This window comes from Talaromyces atroroseus, assembly GCF_001907595.1.
Source record: "Talaromyces atroroseus strain IBT 11181 chromosome Unknown scaffold_1, whole genome shotgun sequence".
Lineage (NCBI taxonomy): Eukaryota > Fungi > Ascomycota > Eurotiomycetes > Eurotiales > Trichocomaceae > Talaromyces > Talaromyces atroroseus.
In genome coordinates this window covers 1,732,541-1,750,259 of record NW_017971433.1, presented here as the reverse complement: position 1 = coordinate 1,750,259, position 17,719 = coordinate 1,732,541, and the positions used below count along the sequence as shown (strand labels likewise).

General features: G+C 49.9%; 7 protein-coding genes across 7 annotated transcripts, besides 1 other annotated feature; 2 read left to right on the top strand and 5 right to left on the bottom strand.

Moving 5' to 3' along the window:
* Positions 1–351: 351 nt before the first annotated feature.
* On the bottom strand, positions 352–2,114 carry UA08_01690 (Cysteine desulfurase, mitochondrial; the record flags this gene model as incomplete). Its single annotated transcript, XM_020261382.1, has 2 exons — positions 352–774; positions 1,011–2,114. 2 exons carry the CDS (start codon positions 2,112–2,114, stop codon positions 352–354), a joined length of 1,527 nt encoding a protein of 508 aa, XP_020123499.1.
* A 923-nt stretch (positions 2,115–3,037) lies between these two features.
* On the top strand, positions 3,038–5,669 carry UA08_01689 (hypothetical protein; the record flags this gene model as incomplete). The annotated part of the gene is made up of 3 exons (XM_020261381.1): positions 3,038–3,376; positions 3,442–4,224; positions 4,308–5,669. The coding sequence occupies 3 exons, from the start codon at positions 3,038–3,040 to the stop codon at positions 5,667–5,669; spliced, it is 2,484 nt and encodes an 827-aa protein (XP_020123147.1).
* Positions 5,670–6,064: 395 nt separating this feature from the next.
* UA08_01688 (Regulator of cytoskeleton and endocytosis) lies at positions 6,065–7,428 on the top strand (the record flags this gene model as incomplete). Its single annotated transcript, XM_020261379.1, has 3 exons — positions 6,065–6,248; positions 6,316–7,347; positions 7,406–7,428. 3 exons carry the CDS (start codon positions 6,065–6,067, stop codon positions 7,426–7,428), a joined length of 1,239 nt encoding a protein of 412 aa, XP_020123146.1.
* A 499-nt stretch (positions 7,429–7,927) lies between these two features.
* Positions 7,928–7,990: a repeat region (Identified by RepeatMasker using a combination of RepBase library and repeat library created with RepeatScout).
* Positions 7,991–8,126: 136 nt separating this feature from the next.
* Positions 8,127–9,805, bottom strand: UA08_01687 (hypothetical protein; the record flags this gene model as incomplete). Its single annotated transcript, XM_020261378.1, has 4 exons — positions 8,127–8,255; positions 8,322–8,400; positions 8,482–9,609; positions 9,690–9,805. The coding sequence occupies 4 exons, from the start codon at positions 9,803–9,805 to the stop codon at positions 8,127–8,129; spliced, it is 1,452 nt and encodes a 483-aa protein (XP_020123388.1).
* A 705-nt stretch (positions 9,806–10,510) lies between these two features.
* Positions 10,511–12,448, bottom strand: UA08_01686 (hypothetical protein; the record flags this gene model as incomplete). Its single annotated transcript, XM_020261377.1, has 4 exons — positions 10,511–11,863; positions 11,936–12,174; positions 12,225–12,333; positions 12,395–12,448. The coding sequence occupies 4 exons, from the start codon at positions 12,446–12,448 to the stop codon at positions 10,511–10,513; spliced, it is 1,755 nt and encodes a 584-aa protein (XP_020123387.1).
* Positions 12,449–13,435: 987 nt separating this feature from the next.
* On the bottom strand, positions 13,436–14,592 carry UA08_01685 (hypothetical protein; the record flags this gene model as incomplete). The annotated part of the gene is made up of 2 exons (XM_020261376.1): positions 13,436–13,767; positions 13,851–14,592. 2 exons carry the CDS (start codon positions 14,590–14,592, stop codon positions 13,436–13,438), a joined length of 1,074 nt encoding a protein of 357 aa, XP_020123386.1.
* An 800-nt stretch (positions 14,593–15,392) lies between these two features.
* Positions 15,393–17,119, bottom strand: UA08_01684 (Serine-type carboxypeptidase F; the record flags this gene model as incomplete). Its single annotated transcript, XM_020261375.1, has 3 exons — positions 15,393–16,255; positions 16,334–16,843; positions 16,918–17,119. The coding sequence occupies 3 exons, from the start codon at positions 17,117–17,119 to the stop codon at positions 15,393–15,395; spliced, it is 1,575 nt and encodes a 524-aa protein (XP_020123385.1).
* Positions 17,120–17,719: the final 600 nt, after the last annotated feature.

The window sequence follows — 17,719 nt, the reverse complement described above, 5'->3', positions numbered from 1 at the left end:
GGAATTGCTACAGGCGTGGATTGCGTCAGGTTGGCCTTAGGCTTTAGGCTACCTACGGTTAATAAAATAGTTGATACTCAATGAAATGAATCAGAACCATAAGCATCGCGAGTGGTCAATCAAGAGAACCCGAGGTGGGAGAGTCCATTCTGTACAAAGTCTCCTAGAACAAAAGCTAGGAAGTATTAAATATGCTGCCTATAACGTATACATCGTGCCAACGCCGCCGTAACCCTTAACAAAAAACGTATATAAAACCACACTAAAAGAGATGCAGATCAATCATATCTCTGCTGTCCACAGACCGTGTGAGAGGCATCGGATTGAATGAAGTGTTAGATTTCCTTTGACTTAATGCTGGCTCCACTCGATCGTGTCCAAGGCGATACCCTCCTGAACCAGCTCCCACAACGGGCTGAGTTCTCGCAAAAAGGACACACGATCTTGCACGGCCTTCAAAACATAGTCAATTTCGGCCTCGGTGGTGAATCGGCCAATTCCAAACCGGATACTGCTGTGGGCATTCTCGTCGCTGTTGCCCAGGGCACGCAACACGTAGCTGGGCTCGAGTGAAGCTGACGTACAGGCACTGCCCGAGGATAGTGCAATGTCTTTAAGGGCCATAAGGAGAGATTCACCTTCGATGTAGGCGAAAGAAACGTTCACACAACCTGGGTAGTGGCGTTCAGGGTCGCCATTTTGGGAGGTGTGCTCCATCGACAACAGGCCGTTCAATAGTCGTTTGGACAACCTCGTGACATGTGCGGTATCGTACTAAAGGAATCATTAGTGCGAATTCGACACAATAATTGAATGAAAAAAAAACAAGTAAGAATAATGTTCCAGTCATTACCCCTGCTACGTAGATCATAGTGCCTGGTTCCCACATCTTTCGACATGGGGCTACCACCAAGCGATCTCAGAAAGCCATGCATATTTTAAAGCATTTAATCATTCTGGATGCGAAAAAGGAATAAAATAGGTGGGTTAAATAAAAAATTGAGTCTTACCTTCATGTCCGCTTTGGCGATGCGACAGGCTTCTCCCATGCCGACCACGAGATGAGGAGCCAAAGTTCCACTGCGCAGTCCTCTCTCCTGGCCACCTCCAGTAATAAGAGGGTCGAGACGTACGCGAGGACGACGACGCACATAACATGCTCCAACTCCCTTGGGGCCATAAATCTTGTGGCCGGAGATGGACATGAGATCGACATTCCATTTGTTTACGTCGATGGGGATCTTCCCCACCGCTTGGGCGCCATCGGTGTGGAAGAACACCTTATTTGAGCGACATATTTTTCCAATCTCTTCAACGGGTTGGATAACGCCAATCTCGTTATTAACGGTCATGATCGAAACAAGGGCAGTCTCGGGGCGAATTGCCGCCTTGAGATCCTCAATGTTGATAATGCCATTGTTCTGCACAGGCAGGTACGTAACCTCGAACCCTTCATCCTGTAAATGACGACAGCTGTCCAACACACATTTGTGCTCGGTTTGGGTTGTGATGATATGCTTCTTCTTTCCGGACCGGCCGAAAAATCTAGCCACACCCTTAATGCTCATATTATTACTTTCAGTCGCTCCGCTGGTGAAAATGATTTCCTTGGGGTCGGCTCCGATAAGGCTGGCTACGTGGCTTCGAGCGTCCTCGACGGCCTTTTCTGTCTCCCAGCCATACGCATGGGTTCTCGAATGAGGGTTGCCATAAAGGCCTGTGAGGAAAGGGAGCATAGCATCGAGTACTCGAGGGTCAGTTGGGGTTGTTGCTTGCATATCAAGATAGATGGGACGATTGCCCTCATCCATGATCGTTGCTTGTTTTAGAATACCCGCGGTCGGGCTCATCGACGTATCGCCACTCACCGACGAGGCGGGCAACTCTGCATTTTGAGGCTGGATGCCTGTTTGATCCATAAACTTCCTCTGCTCAGCCTTGATAGCTGTGTCCACGCTGACCTGCGCGTTGCCTGGTTTCGACTCGGAGACATAATGGCGGCGCGTCGCCATCCGACCAGGAAGTGGCGAGGCGACTCTCAGCAGCCCAGAGGACAGGCGACGGGAGCTCGCCCGAGACGCCTGTCGAAGGGCATTAGATGCCATGTGAGACATGATGCTCGTTACATACACCACCCAACCATATGATTCGAAAGATAAGTGATGAAGAGTGTGTGTGATGGGAACGGAAGAATGCTGTATGTAGGTTGGGAGGTTTTTTTCTCGTCGGTAAGCGGGTGTTTGTAAGCTAAGCTAGTGCTCGGGGATAGCGGCTTGGCAATTCGGCTTTTTGCCGACTGATCGGGATAATATCTCCGGGGCGGCTTTTCTAAATCCGAAGAGACCATGCAATTGCCAATAAGCGTAGGTATCCAGTAACTCGTATGTCTTACATTAGATATGAAGGAGAGTATAATAGATAATCGTTGGTATAAACATCGGTTCGGACCCGGAACGGAAGATGGTATTTATCCGAGCAGACCTGGGGATAACCTTATACTACCCGACAGTCTTCATTAGCTTACTGGCTAGGGAATAGCAGGGAAATTTTACTGGGGGACGCTTTCGCTGTGATTGATTTACCGTGTCTTAGGGAAGACAGACCAACGGTAACATTTTATATGCACCTGCCTGCCTTTTGACATCTTATTCTGAAAGATGCTCCAAATCCCTTACTCAAGTGACGATGACAGCAACTGCAGTGAACAAACAGATCGACTTATTGAGTTCTGCAGTATGCCTCTTGTCGACGAACTACATCACTATAGTCTGATGGACTGTGAGCTTTCGGCCAATAGCCGGAGCGTTGGCGATGCGTGTCCAGTCATCAAGGCCTGAACTCAGAGCCATATGGCATATATTATACGAGAGCCCGGGCCTGAGTTGGGGCCACAGCGCGACCCCCAGTAACAACCATGCGGCTTATCTGACATCCTACCTAGGTAGTAAACACGCCAATCCGACATCTGGACTAAAGGCATCATATCAGTTCTGTTAGACTCGGAGAATGTGCTAATACAACGTCACACCACTTCACGATGAAGACAAAGACCAAAGTCGAACGTTGCTGGCAATTCTTTTTGAGCCTGATTAGATGGGTGCAAGACGCCTTGTATTCCCTCTGGACTTTCTGCGCCCACCGCATCAAACGCGCCGTCTATGGAAGACGACCACAAGCCCCGCAGCCGATCATCAGCGCCGGCCTGCGCGGTGTCTTATGGCAGTGCAAGGTGCATTTACTCCCCATCTGTGGCACAATAACACTGTCATACCTTAATCTAGCGGGGTACTTTATTGGTAGCAATTACTTGGGTTTGTCGCAAAAGATCTATCAAGACCTCGATGCGCTATTGCTGCAGATTACCGCCAAGCTGATGGTAAGTAATATGGTTAACCTAGCCACTTCCTTCTCTATTACTAACTAATCTAATATAACTGACAGGAGATCGCTGTAATCGCTTCAACTTCAATAGTTGTCATGGATCTCCTGCGCGAGTCGCTCCTCTACAAGCCACAAGGCCTACCATTAGGTCTGCTCAGTGCTGGGTTCCGTTTCTCAGACCTAAGCTACTTCTGGACGCCTGATTTCCTCTGGGGAAGTTTTGCATCTAGACGAATAGTCCTCACAGCTGTCCTGGTCATTGCTGGTCTCCTGGCTGTCTTATCTGGCCCTGCATCGGCGCTGTTGATGATTCCCTCACGTACCGACTGGCCGGCAGGTGGTGCTACTTTCTACCTTGCTGGCTCTACAGACTCGTTATGGCCGACGAATCTAACATCTGCATCAACCGGAATCCCAGCATGCGATTCGCCTAGTGAGACGATCATCAACGGCCTCTGGTTGAACATGTCCAGCTGTCTCTGGAACGGATACCCGGCAATTGCACAGGCGTTTCAGGCTTTGCATTTCAATACTTATGAAAACCAGATTGAGATGTCAGACGGGATTATGAAGCGCATGCTCTCAGTGCAGATCAAGGGGCGCGTGACCGACACGTGGGCGCTTGGGATCGATATGAGCACAGGGGCGTATTCCACTGAGCTGGCATCCATCTGGTACAACCAGGCGCTATTTGGCGCTCCTTTAGCCAAGACCAAGTATCGCAATTTCCAGTATCGTGAGCGCAATTCTACTATGACGGCGGTGCGAAGTACCCTTCCAGTCGTGCGGACGAACTGCAATTATTATGAGAATGTCAACTTTCTCAATATGACCAATTCTGGGGTGGGTGTCATTCATGGTAGATAAAACTATCATGGCATACCTAGACTGATCTTTTGACATAGCAGTTTCTATACCCTATACAGCCTCAATATCAGTCTGCCCTGACGGACGTTGGGTTTGTGCTTTCTACGCCCACAGGCTACAACTCTTCTCGCATCACGGCAACATGGCGAGCCATACAAAACAATGAATCCGTTGGCATAACTGTTGACTCTCAAGGGAACTATGTCTCTGGCTGGCCAAGTGCTTTCCTGGATATCCAAGTCCCTTATGAAGGCCAGTCCTCGGACGGTGTATTTTTCGCCTGCTCGATTGATGCGAGATGGGTTGCAGGTAACGTGGTGGGGACTAACGTCGGCTATCTGTCGGGGATGCCCTTGCAACAAGCCGTGATCCCGACACATTCGGACCTAGATAATAATAACTTCCCTGCCATCAATGACGGGAACTGGCGAACTGTGCGGTTGGAAGGGTCGTGGCTGGACAGCCTGACACCGGTGCTGGGTAGTAACAACTCCGGTTGGAATACTCTTTCATCTGCTACTCACGCTGCGGGCATTGATAACTCGACTGGTTTAATCGTGGCTTATGTGGATGCTGTCGGAAGTCTGGAGGGTGTGATTTCTTCCCTGGTCGTGGATGGCATGTCTCGAGTAGGATATGCAGATAATGGGGGGACGTACACCCTCATGTCAGATATTGAATATCTGATCTACATTGACCCTGAACATGAGAAAAAGACTCTCAACGATCTTCTGTCTGGGTCCTTGGAACTACCAAGGTCAGACGCACAGTCGACACAGTTACGCTGGGGCGTTACCATCACAGGTTTGGCGTACAGTGGGAACAGCACGTCGTACTACTTGTCCCTGGCATTACTATACGTGCATCTACTTCTGGCGATTTTACATACCGTATATTCCGTCTTGGCCCGTAGATCATCGAGTGCGTGGGAATCGCTGACCGACCTAATTGTTCTCTGCATCAACTCATCCCCTGCCTCCGCTCGTCTGCAGAATACGTCAGGGGGCATCACGGAGCACGCGTTATACAAGCATCCAGTATGGATCAGAGTGATCAAATCAAACACTGTTATTTCTCCCTCTTCTTCTCCTTCTTCAACTTTTCTGGCTCCGCAAATGGGATCCCAGCCACCGTCTCCCTCAGGCGCGGCAAGCACAGAGACAACACCTATGTTGATCGCGCCACTGCAGCTGTCCACGTCGGGATCATCCGCGAATATAAGCTTGAATACGCTCCACAGTGTGTCACAGTACTCAAATACAGTGATACCAAGTGCAACAGGCCCCAGTCCTCCAGCTCAATCTCGGCCTTGCAAAGAGGAAGAAGCGTTGCAGCTCATAGTGGGCGAGCATGCAGATTTAGTGCCGCAGGAATATGGAGAGGTCCACGCCAAAGCAGTTTATAGAAGAGTGACAAGATGAATTCATCTCGAGGAGATATAATATCTAATATCAAATTATCAATCAATTGTCGATTGTATAAGGCTTCTGTCGAGTTCGTAATAGACTATTACTGCATATGGCATAGTGAGTTGGCGATGGGCAGATTATGTCATTGCTGGGCTGGGCTTGGCTCAGCCACACAAAGTGCCGTAGTTCCCGGAAGTTGAGGAAGTAAAAGCCACTGTGATTGCAACCACAAAAGCGAGCTCACCTCCCAGGAACCTGCCTTTGTGCCTTCCTCTTCCGTGTTTGTTTATCGTTTCTACACGCCTCAGCGCTCTATATTCTATATAGCTTACCCAAAGCCTGTGCCACCAAGGCAACAAGAACCCAGGAGTCAACATTCCCCCCTCAGCTGCGGGGTTCGCTGCAAGATGAGTCTGAAAGGCATCGGTAAGAGCCTGTCGCGAGCGCCGCAGACATTCAAGGCGCGTTTCAACATTGGCGAGAACACAAAGGACCCCGTCTACATCGACGCCGAACGAAGATTTCAAGAACTGGAGAAAGAGACCAAGAAACTCCATGATGACTCGAGAAAATACTTCGACGCTATCAACGGTTAGCCCCTCGCAGCGCCACGATTCCACCTTATACGTGATTGTGTCGAGTACTGATACACGAGCAGGAATGTTGAACCACCAGATCGAATTTTCAAAAGCCATGACCGAACTGTATAAGCCCATTTCCGGCCGTGCCTCCGATCCCAGCACATATACCATTGAGGGGAACCCTGAAGGCATCCAGGCATGCGAGGAATACGAGGCGATCGTGCGTGACTTGCAGGAAACGCTTCAGCCCGAGCTCGAGATGATTGAAACCAGGATCGTCAGTCCCGCAAACGAGCTTCTCGACATTATCAAGATCGTCCGCAAGATAACTGTTAAGCGTGAGCACAAAAAATTGGACTACGACAGACACCGTTCTACCTTGAAGAAGCTCGAAGACAAGAAGGAGAAGTCTTTGAAGGATGAAAAAGCGCTGTACAAGGCGGAAAACGACGTTGAGCAGGCAACACAAGAGTACAATCATTACAACGACCTGTTGAAAGAGGAATTGCCGAAGCTTTTCGAGCTTGAAGCAGAATTTATCCGCCCGCTATTTCAGTCGTTCTATTACATGCAGTTGAACGTGTTTTATACGCTACATGAAAAGATGCAGGGCATCAACATCGGCTATTTTGATTTGACCCGGGATATCGAAGAGGCGTATGAAGCCAAGCGAGGAGACGCCAGGGAAAAGGCCGAGGAGCTCACAATCGTGCATTTCAAAACCACTGGCGGTCGTCGCAAACCAGGGCTCAAAGATAAACTTGCCGCGGACGACAAGACTACACGACGATCATCAACCGAGAAACCCCCTCCCCCTTACTCGGCTACCGCCGACTCTAGCACGACGATTGGTCGTGCGAATAGTACAAGCGGCAGTGCTTTAGCAGCAGCCGCCAAATCCAAGACAGCTCCACCGCCTCCCAAGCCAAAGCCAGGCTACTTGGCCAAGCCAAATGTCGAGACTGTGACTGCGTTGTATGACTTTGAAGCTCAAGCGCACGGCGACCTCAGCTTCTCGGCCGGCGATGTGATTGAAATTGTTCAACGCACAAGCAACGAGAACGAGTGGTGGACAGGACGGCTACATGGACGAGAGGGACAGTTCCCAGGTTGGTTCAATTCTTTTAGCACACTCGCGCGAATCTTGTTGCTGACTTGGTTTGATAGGAAACTACGTCCAACTTAACTAATATACAATACGACTATTGCCGTATAATATTTATCTATATGATTATACTTTTGGAGTTCCTTCGCTGGTCATTCTTGCTCTGGAGGGGTTTTCCGATGTTCATCGGGGGTTCAAAGAAAGATAGCATATCCCTTCCAAAAATTTCGCTTCGTCCACTAGTCTGTCCTGTGGAAAACAATAAAAGCGATTGATTTGATTATATTGCCTTCAGTTTTCAGTACATATTCAAAGCGGCATTTCATCCACTAAGCACTTTTTATTTCTTTTCCTTAGTTTCTATCTGATTTATTGCCAATTGCTTATGGACCTTTTGACCCTAGCTTTTGCATGGCCAATAATCCCGCTAATTTAATGTCTTTTGCTTCGTTTTCAATAACACGCTGGATTTCCGCATTGTGTTAGTACATAGCTTGAACATTCAGTCTTATTGAAGTAGTTTTGCAATGGAATGCTTGATATTGATTGAAGTCAATCTCAAAAAACCTCATCTATATTATATGCTGTCTCTGAATCTATGTATCTATCAGGTATCTATCTATCAATCTATCTACCTGGGTATCTATAAGGCCCATACCTCGTGCCCAGCTGGGTATTATGGCACGTCCACACAACGCCAAAGACCATGCATTGTCACAATTATTATTAGTGTCCACCACCACCACCACCAGCACTCTCTCCCCATAACCATACGCGGACAGATCAATACTCAATCTGCACTTTCTGTCGAATCTTTGCGCCGTAGATGTACAGCAGCAGGGGTATGGGGAGCATCGCAGCGGCTAAGCAGCCGAGCAGAGTGCTTGCCCATTGGATGCCTAGGTTTTCATACTAGAGGAGTAGTTAGATTTGATTTGCTTGGGGGGCCTTGCAGTTTTAAAGTCTGTTTTTGCTTACCATGTAAGTAGCGAAAAGGGGGAAACCGGCACCAAAGAGAGAACGGAGGAATGTATGCGCTGCAACACCGGAGGCGGCTCTGTACTCGGCAAAAAGAAGTCATTAGTTTCAGTAGAATATGATATATGAGAGATAGATTCAGAGAAAAAGGAGGACATACCTCTCCGGTCGTGCTAGGACAATATAAGAAATCGACGGCAGAAACATAGCCAACAAGCCGAAACCAGATAATATGCCAGAGGCCGTTGGCACCATCCAATGGATGCTGGCCTTGTAACCAGACCATCCAAACCAGAACAGACCGCCAGAGAAAGCGGCAGAGCCCGGAACAGCGATGGGGAGTACCCATTCAGGCTCAAGAATGCCGCGGTTCTTTATCATGCGCGGAACCAGCCAGTACTTTTGAATGAGCATCGAGACGACAGCATTCAACAGCTGTCCAACGACAAGGCCCAAGTAAGGCAGCCCCGAAACACCGAGGCTCATATGGTGCACTACCTGGAAAACATCCGGATAGGCAGTGAGAAACAGATAGAGCAAGCCATAGACGAAGGCGCCGAATGTGCTCATGCACAGAATGATGGGGTCCAGGACAAGCATTCGCATGGGTTGCAGGATGTAGTTTTGGATGATCGCACGCGGGTCGAGGGCGATGGTGTCTTGCTTTGCGATAATCGACCAGTCCCCGGTTTCACGACGTAGTTTATCTGCCTTGCGAGCCAGGATGACGGGCGGGTAGGATTCTTTCTGCAGGAAGACCAGCAATGCGAACTGGGCGCTGCCGAGGATGCCCGGCAGGTATTCGGTCCATTCCCAGCCTAGGGACTTATTCTTCACGATAAATCCGCCAATAGGCTGGGAGAGTAATGGGCCCAGAAAGACGGTCAATGAGAACAAGGTCATCATGCCCGTGCGTTCTCTAGGCGTGTACATATCCGAGAAAATGGCACCGGCGAGAGTCAAAGGGCCGGCGCCAAAAACACCACCGAAATACCGACATATAAAGATGGATGCAAGGTCAGGACCAGAGCGAGCGGTTGCAAAGCAAAAGACCGAAAAGCCAAAGAGTGAGGTGGTGAATGGTAGATAGCGTCCTTTGATTTCACTGAATGAGGCCCAGACGATGGGGCCCGTTGCAAATCCGAGCACGTACAGGGACACGCCGAGAGTGCCTACTTCGCGACTTATTCCGTGCATTTCCATGATCGAGGGGATGGCTGACGTGAATATGCTGCTTGCCATGGCAACAGTCATGGTTGAGAGAGCCACGATGACCGATACCAGGCGTCTGTTATTGAAGTGGCATAAAACATTAGCTTTGCCGATGGTCAACTAAGTACGTGTAGATATAGTCAAGATTCTTCATACCGGTTGCCTATGGGCCAGTTCCAGGGGTGCAAGGGATCATCTGGACCCTCGAACTCGACAAAGCGTAGTTCTGGCTTCGGCGCCGTGGCGGCTGTAGTAGCCTCCTTTCCATCCATGATGGACTGTTCTTTTCGTCTGTATGAGGACTGTGTCAGTGTGAGAAGAAGCTTCTTCCTCTTTTTGTCGCTGATTCAACGGTTCATTGAAAGGTACAGACAGAGTCGACGAGACGAAAGCTAAACATACCTCACTGTAAGAGTCCCAATCGATACCGTCTTTATACCTACCTAACTAACCAGACAGCTTCTTTTGCCTTCTTTCTCTTATGATGCAAATACTCTACCAAGGATCAGGAATATATATATATATATATATATATATGAAAATACAAATATAGAGGTTTGGCAAGGATCTAACACGTCCCACCAAAATTAGTGACAGACAAATTACTATGATAAGCCATTCGGAGGTATTACCCAATTCTCAGACCCGGTCTACTCCTGAAAAAAAATAAAGCTTCGTCAAGTTACGTGCTAGGTGGCCAACATTTGGTATTCTTCAGCCTGTTGACTGGCAGCAGCTAATATTTTGCAACAGAGTTAGGGCTGAAAATTTGATCTAACGGCCGTAAGCTGTTAGTTTGGTTGCGCCGTGGCCAATCAGAGAGCAGAAGCGATTTCTTGAGCCGAGGCACGGCTGTGACGGCCGAGTCTGGTCAAGTACGTATCCATCAGGATACATCCTCCCCTCCCCCCCCGATTAATAAAGTTGAGTGATCAAGCGAGGTAGAATAATTTTAGTCTTGACGAAGCCCCGGGCAATCAAACATCCGTCTTGAGTTCATGCGCTTCACCAAGATCCAACCCCATTCCCTGTGCTATTTTCCGGATCAGTGCACGCTTAATGAAGGCCTCCCGGGCTAAGCTGCGTGTATGCCGTGACCATGTGTCTGCTCCAATCACGCCTTTGACAAGTGCCGCTTGGAGCGCGTAAATGGCTTGCTGGATTCCGCGTTCGTCGGCAACGAGGTCGTACAGCTGTTTTCCCACTACTGTCGGGGCAACGAGAACCTCGTCTATCGGCGGGAGCCCGCCATCAGCGACTGATACTGCACCTGTTTGATCGGGTGGCGGTGTATTATGAGCTGACGAAGGCTTTCGAGATGCTCGAGCTTTAGCATCCGCTATCACTGCATCTGCACGGTGAAGCGACTGCTGGAGGATATTAATGTTGGACTGTATTGCTGCTTGATAGTTATTAAGGGTCGATATCTCGCTTTGCAAGGTGATCATGGCCGATGCGAGAGCCTGAGACTGCGATTGTAATGAAATTGCGGCAGACGCAGATTGGGATACGTTCCCCTGAAGAGTCTCGGTCAATGTCCGGGAAATTGTATGCAGAAGAGCGTCTTTCTCGGGGTTTGGTGGAACAGGAGGCGGAGGTCCGGCAGGGGCTATGGATGGCAATTCAACGTCAAATGGCGAGGTGAGCAAGTCAGGAGTTCCCGGGTTTCGTGATGCTGTAGCTGTCTTCTGCGGAGTATTTTGGTACGATGGCTGGTGATATTGGCTGCTTTGCTTGGGCACGGCTGTGTAAGGTGGATATTGCTGCTGCTGTTGAAAAGATTGTCCCGAAAACTGTCGAGGGCTCTGCATATGTTGGGCAGTGTTTATAGATTGCAATGGCACAGGACTAGGACTATGTATATATGGCTCTCGCTGGTAATTTGGGGTTGTCGGCGTAGTAGGTAGCTGCTGCGGTATCTGTGTTGTCCGCATACTACTTGACCTATATGGTTGGGCGGTGGCCGCATTTGCCGGGGGTGATCCATTATGAGAATAGATATAGTCCTGGCGCTGCGGAATCTGAGCCTTTGGAGGTAGTGGAGGAACCGCTGGCCCTGAGCCTCGTGACGCTGGCGGCGGAGAATGTACCGGCGGTGCCTGGCCTGGCTTTGGAGGGAGTTGGGGCGGTCTTGGGGGCGCTTGTCGGTTGTCTATTGCAGGCAGCTCGATGGGCTGGGGAGAAGCAGAAATCTCAGGAGGAAGTGGAGGCAATGGAGGAGGAGCGCCTGGCTGTGTCGGTGGTGTCGCGCGGGGGGGTCTGTGCTTGACAGGCGGCTCCTTTGCGAAGACCTCTCGTAAGATTGCGAACAGCTCAACGATAGAGGATCTCTACAAGTGGGATAAGAAATGGTCTGTTAGAGACGGTAAAAGAAAGCATCTCTCCGCTGTAGGACGTCTTACATCCCATGCTTCATGCCAATGCGCCAGATAATGATGGTAAACCCGTCCTTCTAGCGTGACGTGCTGACCAGACCGCACCAGCATATCCGGCGTCGGGCTAACATAGACAATCGGGGCTTCGAGAGGATACGCAGTCGGAACCCAAGTGTCTATGGGAATATTATATACGGCGCCGCGAAACGAGACGGGCAGCGTGCCAGCAAGGTGGAGGAGGAGAGACGGGGTGCCATTCTCGGACGCTAGGCAACGAATGAGCCAAGATGATCCAAAACAAGACGAAGCCACTCACTGTAGACATCTGTACGTGGTCCAAACGACGGGTACTGCGCCAGCGCTCGTGCGACGTCATGGTATGTGCGATTGGGGTCGCGATATGTTTGTTTGGGATCGTAATGATTCTGCACCGAGCCAGTCAGTCCGTCAGTCTTGGTTTGGGCAGGCAGGTCTAAGACAGCATACCTTTGCAAGCACATTCCAAAGCCATGTCAAGGTCGATTGCGGCACAGCCGCCATGTTGAGAGCGAGGTTGGTGCTGGAGAGAGAGAAAGAGAAAGACGGACGGTCCGGCTGGGAAGGTTGCTAACATTCCCCGCGCGGCCTGAGGCACCCGCATGCCCCTTTCCGTCAGGCTGTCTAATTCTTCAATTTCAATTACAATTTCAATTGCATATTCAAATTCGTATGCAAATTCAGATTAAAATCCAATCAGACTGTGCATTTACACGTCTGAAACTCGGATGATATGGATTCTATCTCATTCTAGCTGTCGGCTGGCCAATTACGGTGGCTGCTGTATACGCATGCACGGCTGCGGCCTGAGGCTCTTAACTCTTCTGTCTGATATCATACATATTAACTATTTACATAGTCACGCAGTCACATAGTCAACTAACGTTTGAATGGCAATGAATTTGTGGTTAGGACTAAGATATACTCCGCTAGTATTGGACACTGTTGACGGGGCGCCACCCAGGACTATCTATATAAAGTAGCCATTCCCCCCTCCACGGCGCCGTCTACAACCACCACCACCACCACCACCACCACCACCACCACCCTGGGTGATGGAAGAGCAACACGCAAGAATATCAGCTCGGCTTTGATCATCTGGGCCCCGAAGTAACGGGAGTTGAGCTCCGGATACGAGTCCTGACCCAGGGACGTCATGCTTTGTACGTTCCCATTCAACGGTATAGTTGCCTGGTTGCCTTGGGCTCATCCCCATTAGGACAGTCGGCAACGCCAGGCGCCTAGAGGGGTTGCTTGGTATGGATGACATCAAGTAAGGAAGGATGCTTTAGCTCAAGTGCGGACTGTTGAACGGAAAGTTTTCTTATGAAGGGTGGTTCTATCCTGCCTATCGTGGAGTCAACTCGAGTGGACTATTCGATATAGATTATCTAGTATTGGTCTATTCAATGCCTGACGGAACTCGACAGAACAATTCAAAGGAAGATTGAGATGAACGAAAGCAAAAAATTTCTCTTTTAGCATTATCAGCTAATATTTCACACTCCGATCAGCACCGGCGGTGGGCTCCTCCAAATCCCGATAAAGCAAGTCAGTAGGGTCGATAGCTGCAGACACGGTCGTCATGGCTGAATTCTGGCGTATCTGCTTGGAGGCCATGTTGTCAAAGTGTGTCGAGCTGCCTGATGACAGTTTGTCCCATAGAGGCGGACCAGATTCGACATTTTGGATTTTCGATTGTCCTGGCACAACAGTGCCGGCCCAGATAGACGTCACGGGCAGGGAGACCACCACGAATGTAAGGACGCTGGCGTTTATCTCGTGAATAGGAACGCTCAAGAACTGCAACACGGAGAAGATGGCTGGCACAAAAGAAAAGCGTCAGCAAGAGCTTAGTCAATTAAGCCTTTCGTTAATTTAGGTACTATATCATTATCAAACTCACCCGGCAGAATCATGGTCTGGCAGCTCATGATGAAAATCACCTGCATAGGTCCAAATTGGTGCACGCCGAGCTGCTTGCGCCTGTAAATCGTGTAGCCCAGCTTAGCCATGAAGACGGCGCTGAAAAAGCAGATGCTGGCGGTGATCAAAATAGTGTCTGCTTTCTGGAGCCAAATATAAGGAGCCGAAGTCCTCTGGGCTACGATGACGATGCTATTGAAAACCATCTCGGCCATCCGGAATCCGATCGTGGTGGCGGCGATCAGGGACGATGCAGCAAGAAGCATGCTCCTGAACACGATCGGCATGTTGGTCGATACCACGATGGTCTGCACGACGAGCGACATTTCCATGACCAGCTCCACGAGAGCCGTCATAACAGCTGCCAAGATGCTGGTGGCATAGTCGCCCTTGCTCACGCGAGACATGTCGCCGGAGAAAAACGCATATGATTCAAACCAGGCACTGGTGTAGAACAGGATCTGGCATACTAGACGGATAGTGTTCAACAGGAGTGCAAGTATGTTCAGACAGAAGACAGGCGAGCGACGCTTCTTGGCCCTGGTCAACAGGAACAGCAAGATAGTGGTGACAATGGAAGCGCCGAGTTGGCTGCCGTAGTCGATACAGGCAGTCAGCCCTTCTTGGACGTGCTCGTCAAAATTGGGGATTGGAATGTGCATGGCTGCGCCCTGGCCGGTAATCATGGTGATGTTCTGCTCGAAGGGGTCGAAGCTTGACATTTTGATGGCAACTTTGTTTTTTTTTTTCCTTTTCTTTGAGGGAAATGTTTGAAGCAAAGGAGAAGAGTCTGGCAGGAAGGTCCATCGATAGAAAACGATGATGCCGCAGAAGCGAGAGACATGCATGTTATATAGGGTCGCCAGAAGCTGTCGACAATGTTCCACGACGGCTGCAAGGAACAATCCAATCCATAAGCTCGATAACAGAGACGGACAATATGTAAACAAGATCAACATAATAAGAAGACTAAAAATGAAAACACTCTCCGTAGTAAACCGCCGTCAAACAATCGCCAAATCTCCAGAGACATTCTTCAGGACAAGCGAGTGGAGATGACAAGAACAATACTAACTCCAAGCCAAGATGATGAATCATGATGCTGTGCAGCCGGGAGCAAGTCTGCGAGCAGAGGCCATTGCCAACCTTGGAAAGTAGGGCTTTGTTGTTTGTCTGGCGGAGACGAACAATACTAACAAGCCTCGCCAATGTGGGGAGCAAACAATACTAAGCTCAAGCTTCATGCATGTAACTATACAATCGCAGAATATGAAAATTTTTTTTTTTTTACTTTTTCCTTTTTCCCAACATGCGGTGTCTGTGTAGAGACTTGGTTGGGAGATGGACTGCACTAGAATGGAATGGATTTTCTATGCATAGAGAGCGCTAGCTGTGAGTGAAGATAATGAATTGCTTCAATCGTGTTGGATCTACATCTATCGATTTTGGCTTTATCGGAAGATGTACCTAGGTAACAAATATGTATATACATACGTCTATAGGTATGTACGCAAGCTCTCGCTCAGATCTCATTAGTTCGTCCCAACAGCCACTGCAAATGGCGATACGATGAACGCGGCTGGTACTGGGGCTGCATATGACCAGACTGGTAGGTCTCGACGAACATCAGCCCCCGCTCAAAATGTTGAACGCCCATGACACCCTGCGGACCATCGAGGCCGCCCATATAGTTCTCGTCGAAGATCTCGGCGTACATGAGATCCGGGATGGTGATGTTGATGGGCTTGCTGGGACGCTCGGAAAAGCCGAGCTGGCCGTTCCAGGTCATGTTCTGGATGGACAGGAGCGTGCCGTTGGTCTGGATGATGAAGTCGTAGTCGCCGTTGCCGACGAGAACGCGGTTGGTGTGCTCGATGACTTTTGGGAGCGCGCCCTGGATCGGGTCTGGGGATGTATCGCCGCTGCCAACGAAGACGGATTCGTCGCTGCATTCGGTCCAGGTGACGCCGGTGGGCGCGTGGAGGGCCTTCACCACGTCCTCGCGCTGGAAGTAGATGGTCGAGCCGGGAGGCGTGTACTCGAGCGAGCCGGGGAAGCCCAGCACATCCCATTGAAGCGGGCAAACGGAGTCGATGTTGTAGATGTTCCAGCACGGGTTCTTGGCCAGCACGTAGTCCATTGCAGCGTCAAAGACGTCGCAGGACTCGTTGTACTGAATGTCCGGCTGGAGCCCAGACGCAGGGAAGGTCAAGTACTGCTCAATATACTTGTCGTAGCCGCAGGCGACGTGCATTTCCTCCAGTGCAGCCAGTTGCTCGGCGTCGAGGTCGAGCATGGCGTTGTTCTGTGCAATCAGGGGGTACACTGGCACTTCCTCCTGGACGACGTCGTAGGAGCCAATGACAGGGTCGTACACGAGGGCACCTATATCATTCAGTTAAGACTATTTGTTTGCCTTGATCTGAGCAATGTGAAGGTTCAAATAGGTAATATATTACGTACCAGACAAGTCATAATATTCGGTGTTGTTCTGGTCAATCATCGCAGACGAAATATAGGGCACATAGCGGCCGGCATAGCTCTCACCGGTGATATAGATCTTGAAGTTCTTAATCCCAAACAAGTCCTCGAAGTTCTTGAAAAACTTGATGAAATCCCGCGCCACGTCCTCCTCGTTGGTGGCCGTCGGGATGCCGGTAGAGAAGCCAGTGCCTACAGGCTGGTCAACCCACAGCACGTTGGTCAGGTTGACCCAGCTGTAAGGGTTCTCCACAGGCAAGTAAGTGCCAGGCTGCCAAACGAAGCGACCATTTTCCTGAAGAAAGCCCTCCAAGGAACTGCAGCCCGGCCCGCCGTTCAGCCAGATGGTGACCTCGTCCACGGGCTCGCCGATGGTCGGCTGGAAGACGAAGAACAGCTGGCGAAGTCTGTCGTTCGAGTCGATAGGGACCAGGCCGGAGTAGATTTCGCCAATGTCGAAGTTGACGTCGGGAAGGCTTTCCACGCGGTAGGCTAGGATTACCGTACATAACCCTAAAGTTAGAGATCGTCTCTTAGAGAAATTGAGTCAACCAAAGTTCACTCACGCCGCGTCTGGCTGTTCAGGAAACGGAAATCAGCAGTCGAGGCACTGCTATTCTGCTCTCGCTTGCCGAGCATCTTGCCGTAGTGCTCATCATATCGGCGCTGGGCTTTGGCGGAGATGGGCACACGCCCTCTGGCCAGCGTGCCGTCAACCAAGAGGCCGGCCGCGAGCAGCGCCGCGGAGAGGACAGACTGAACGAGCATTTTGGTCGTTCTCAGTTGGCACACGCAGGGAAAACAGAGAGGGGCACTGACTAAAGAATGAAGACACGACCCGGTCCCGCGAGGGAAGCGGTGTATTTATCCATGCACCCACCTAGTTAGGTACCTCGTGCATACAGATAAGCACAATGAGAATTTCGGGCTTTCGGTATGCAACGCAGATAGTCCAGAAACTAGAAAGCTTGTCGAGGAATGCAGACGATCGCTGCCAGCAGCAGCTAGACTAGGCTGACGGCGGGGTTCCTTGCTGATCATGGCATTCGACGTCGCATCGCAGAGATAGTTAGGGCTAGCTGTGTCGCCAAGTGGAGGCACGGCACGAGGCCGACCTGCCTAGCTGGGTAAGTTCCGTGGTGCTTGGAAATCTGCTCGATTTCATTTCATATATCCTGGGCAATTACATGACTGCACGTTCCATAACTGCTTATAATATTATTATTTACTATATGTATTGTACAAAATGCAAGCGAGCTAGGTATGGTAGACTAGGGATTATAAGTACACTTTATTAGAAGCATTAGTAGGCTATACATGTAGTGACCAGTTACGCACCCTGTAAAAATCTATATCGAATAAGAATTA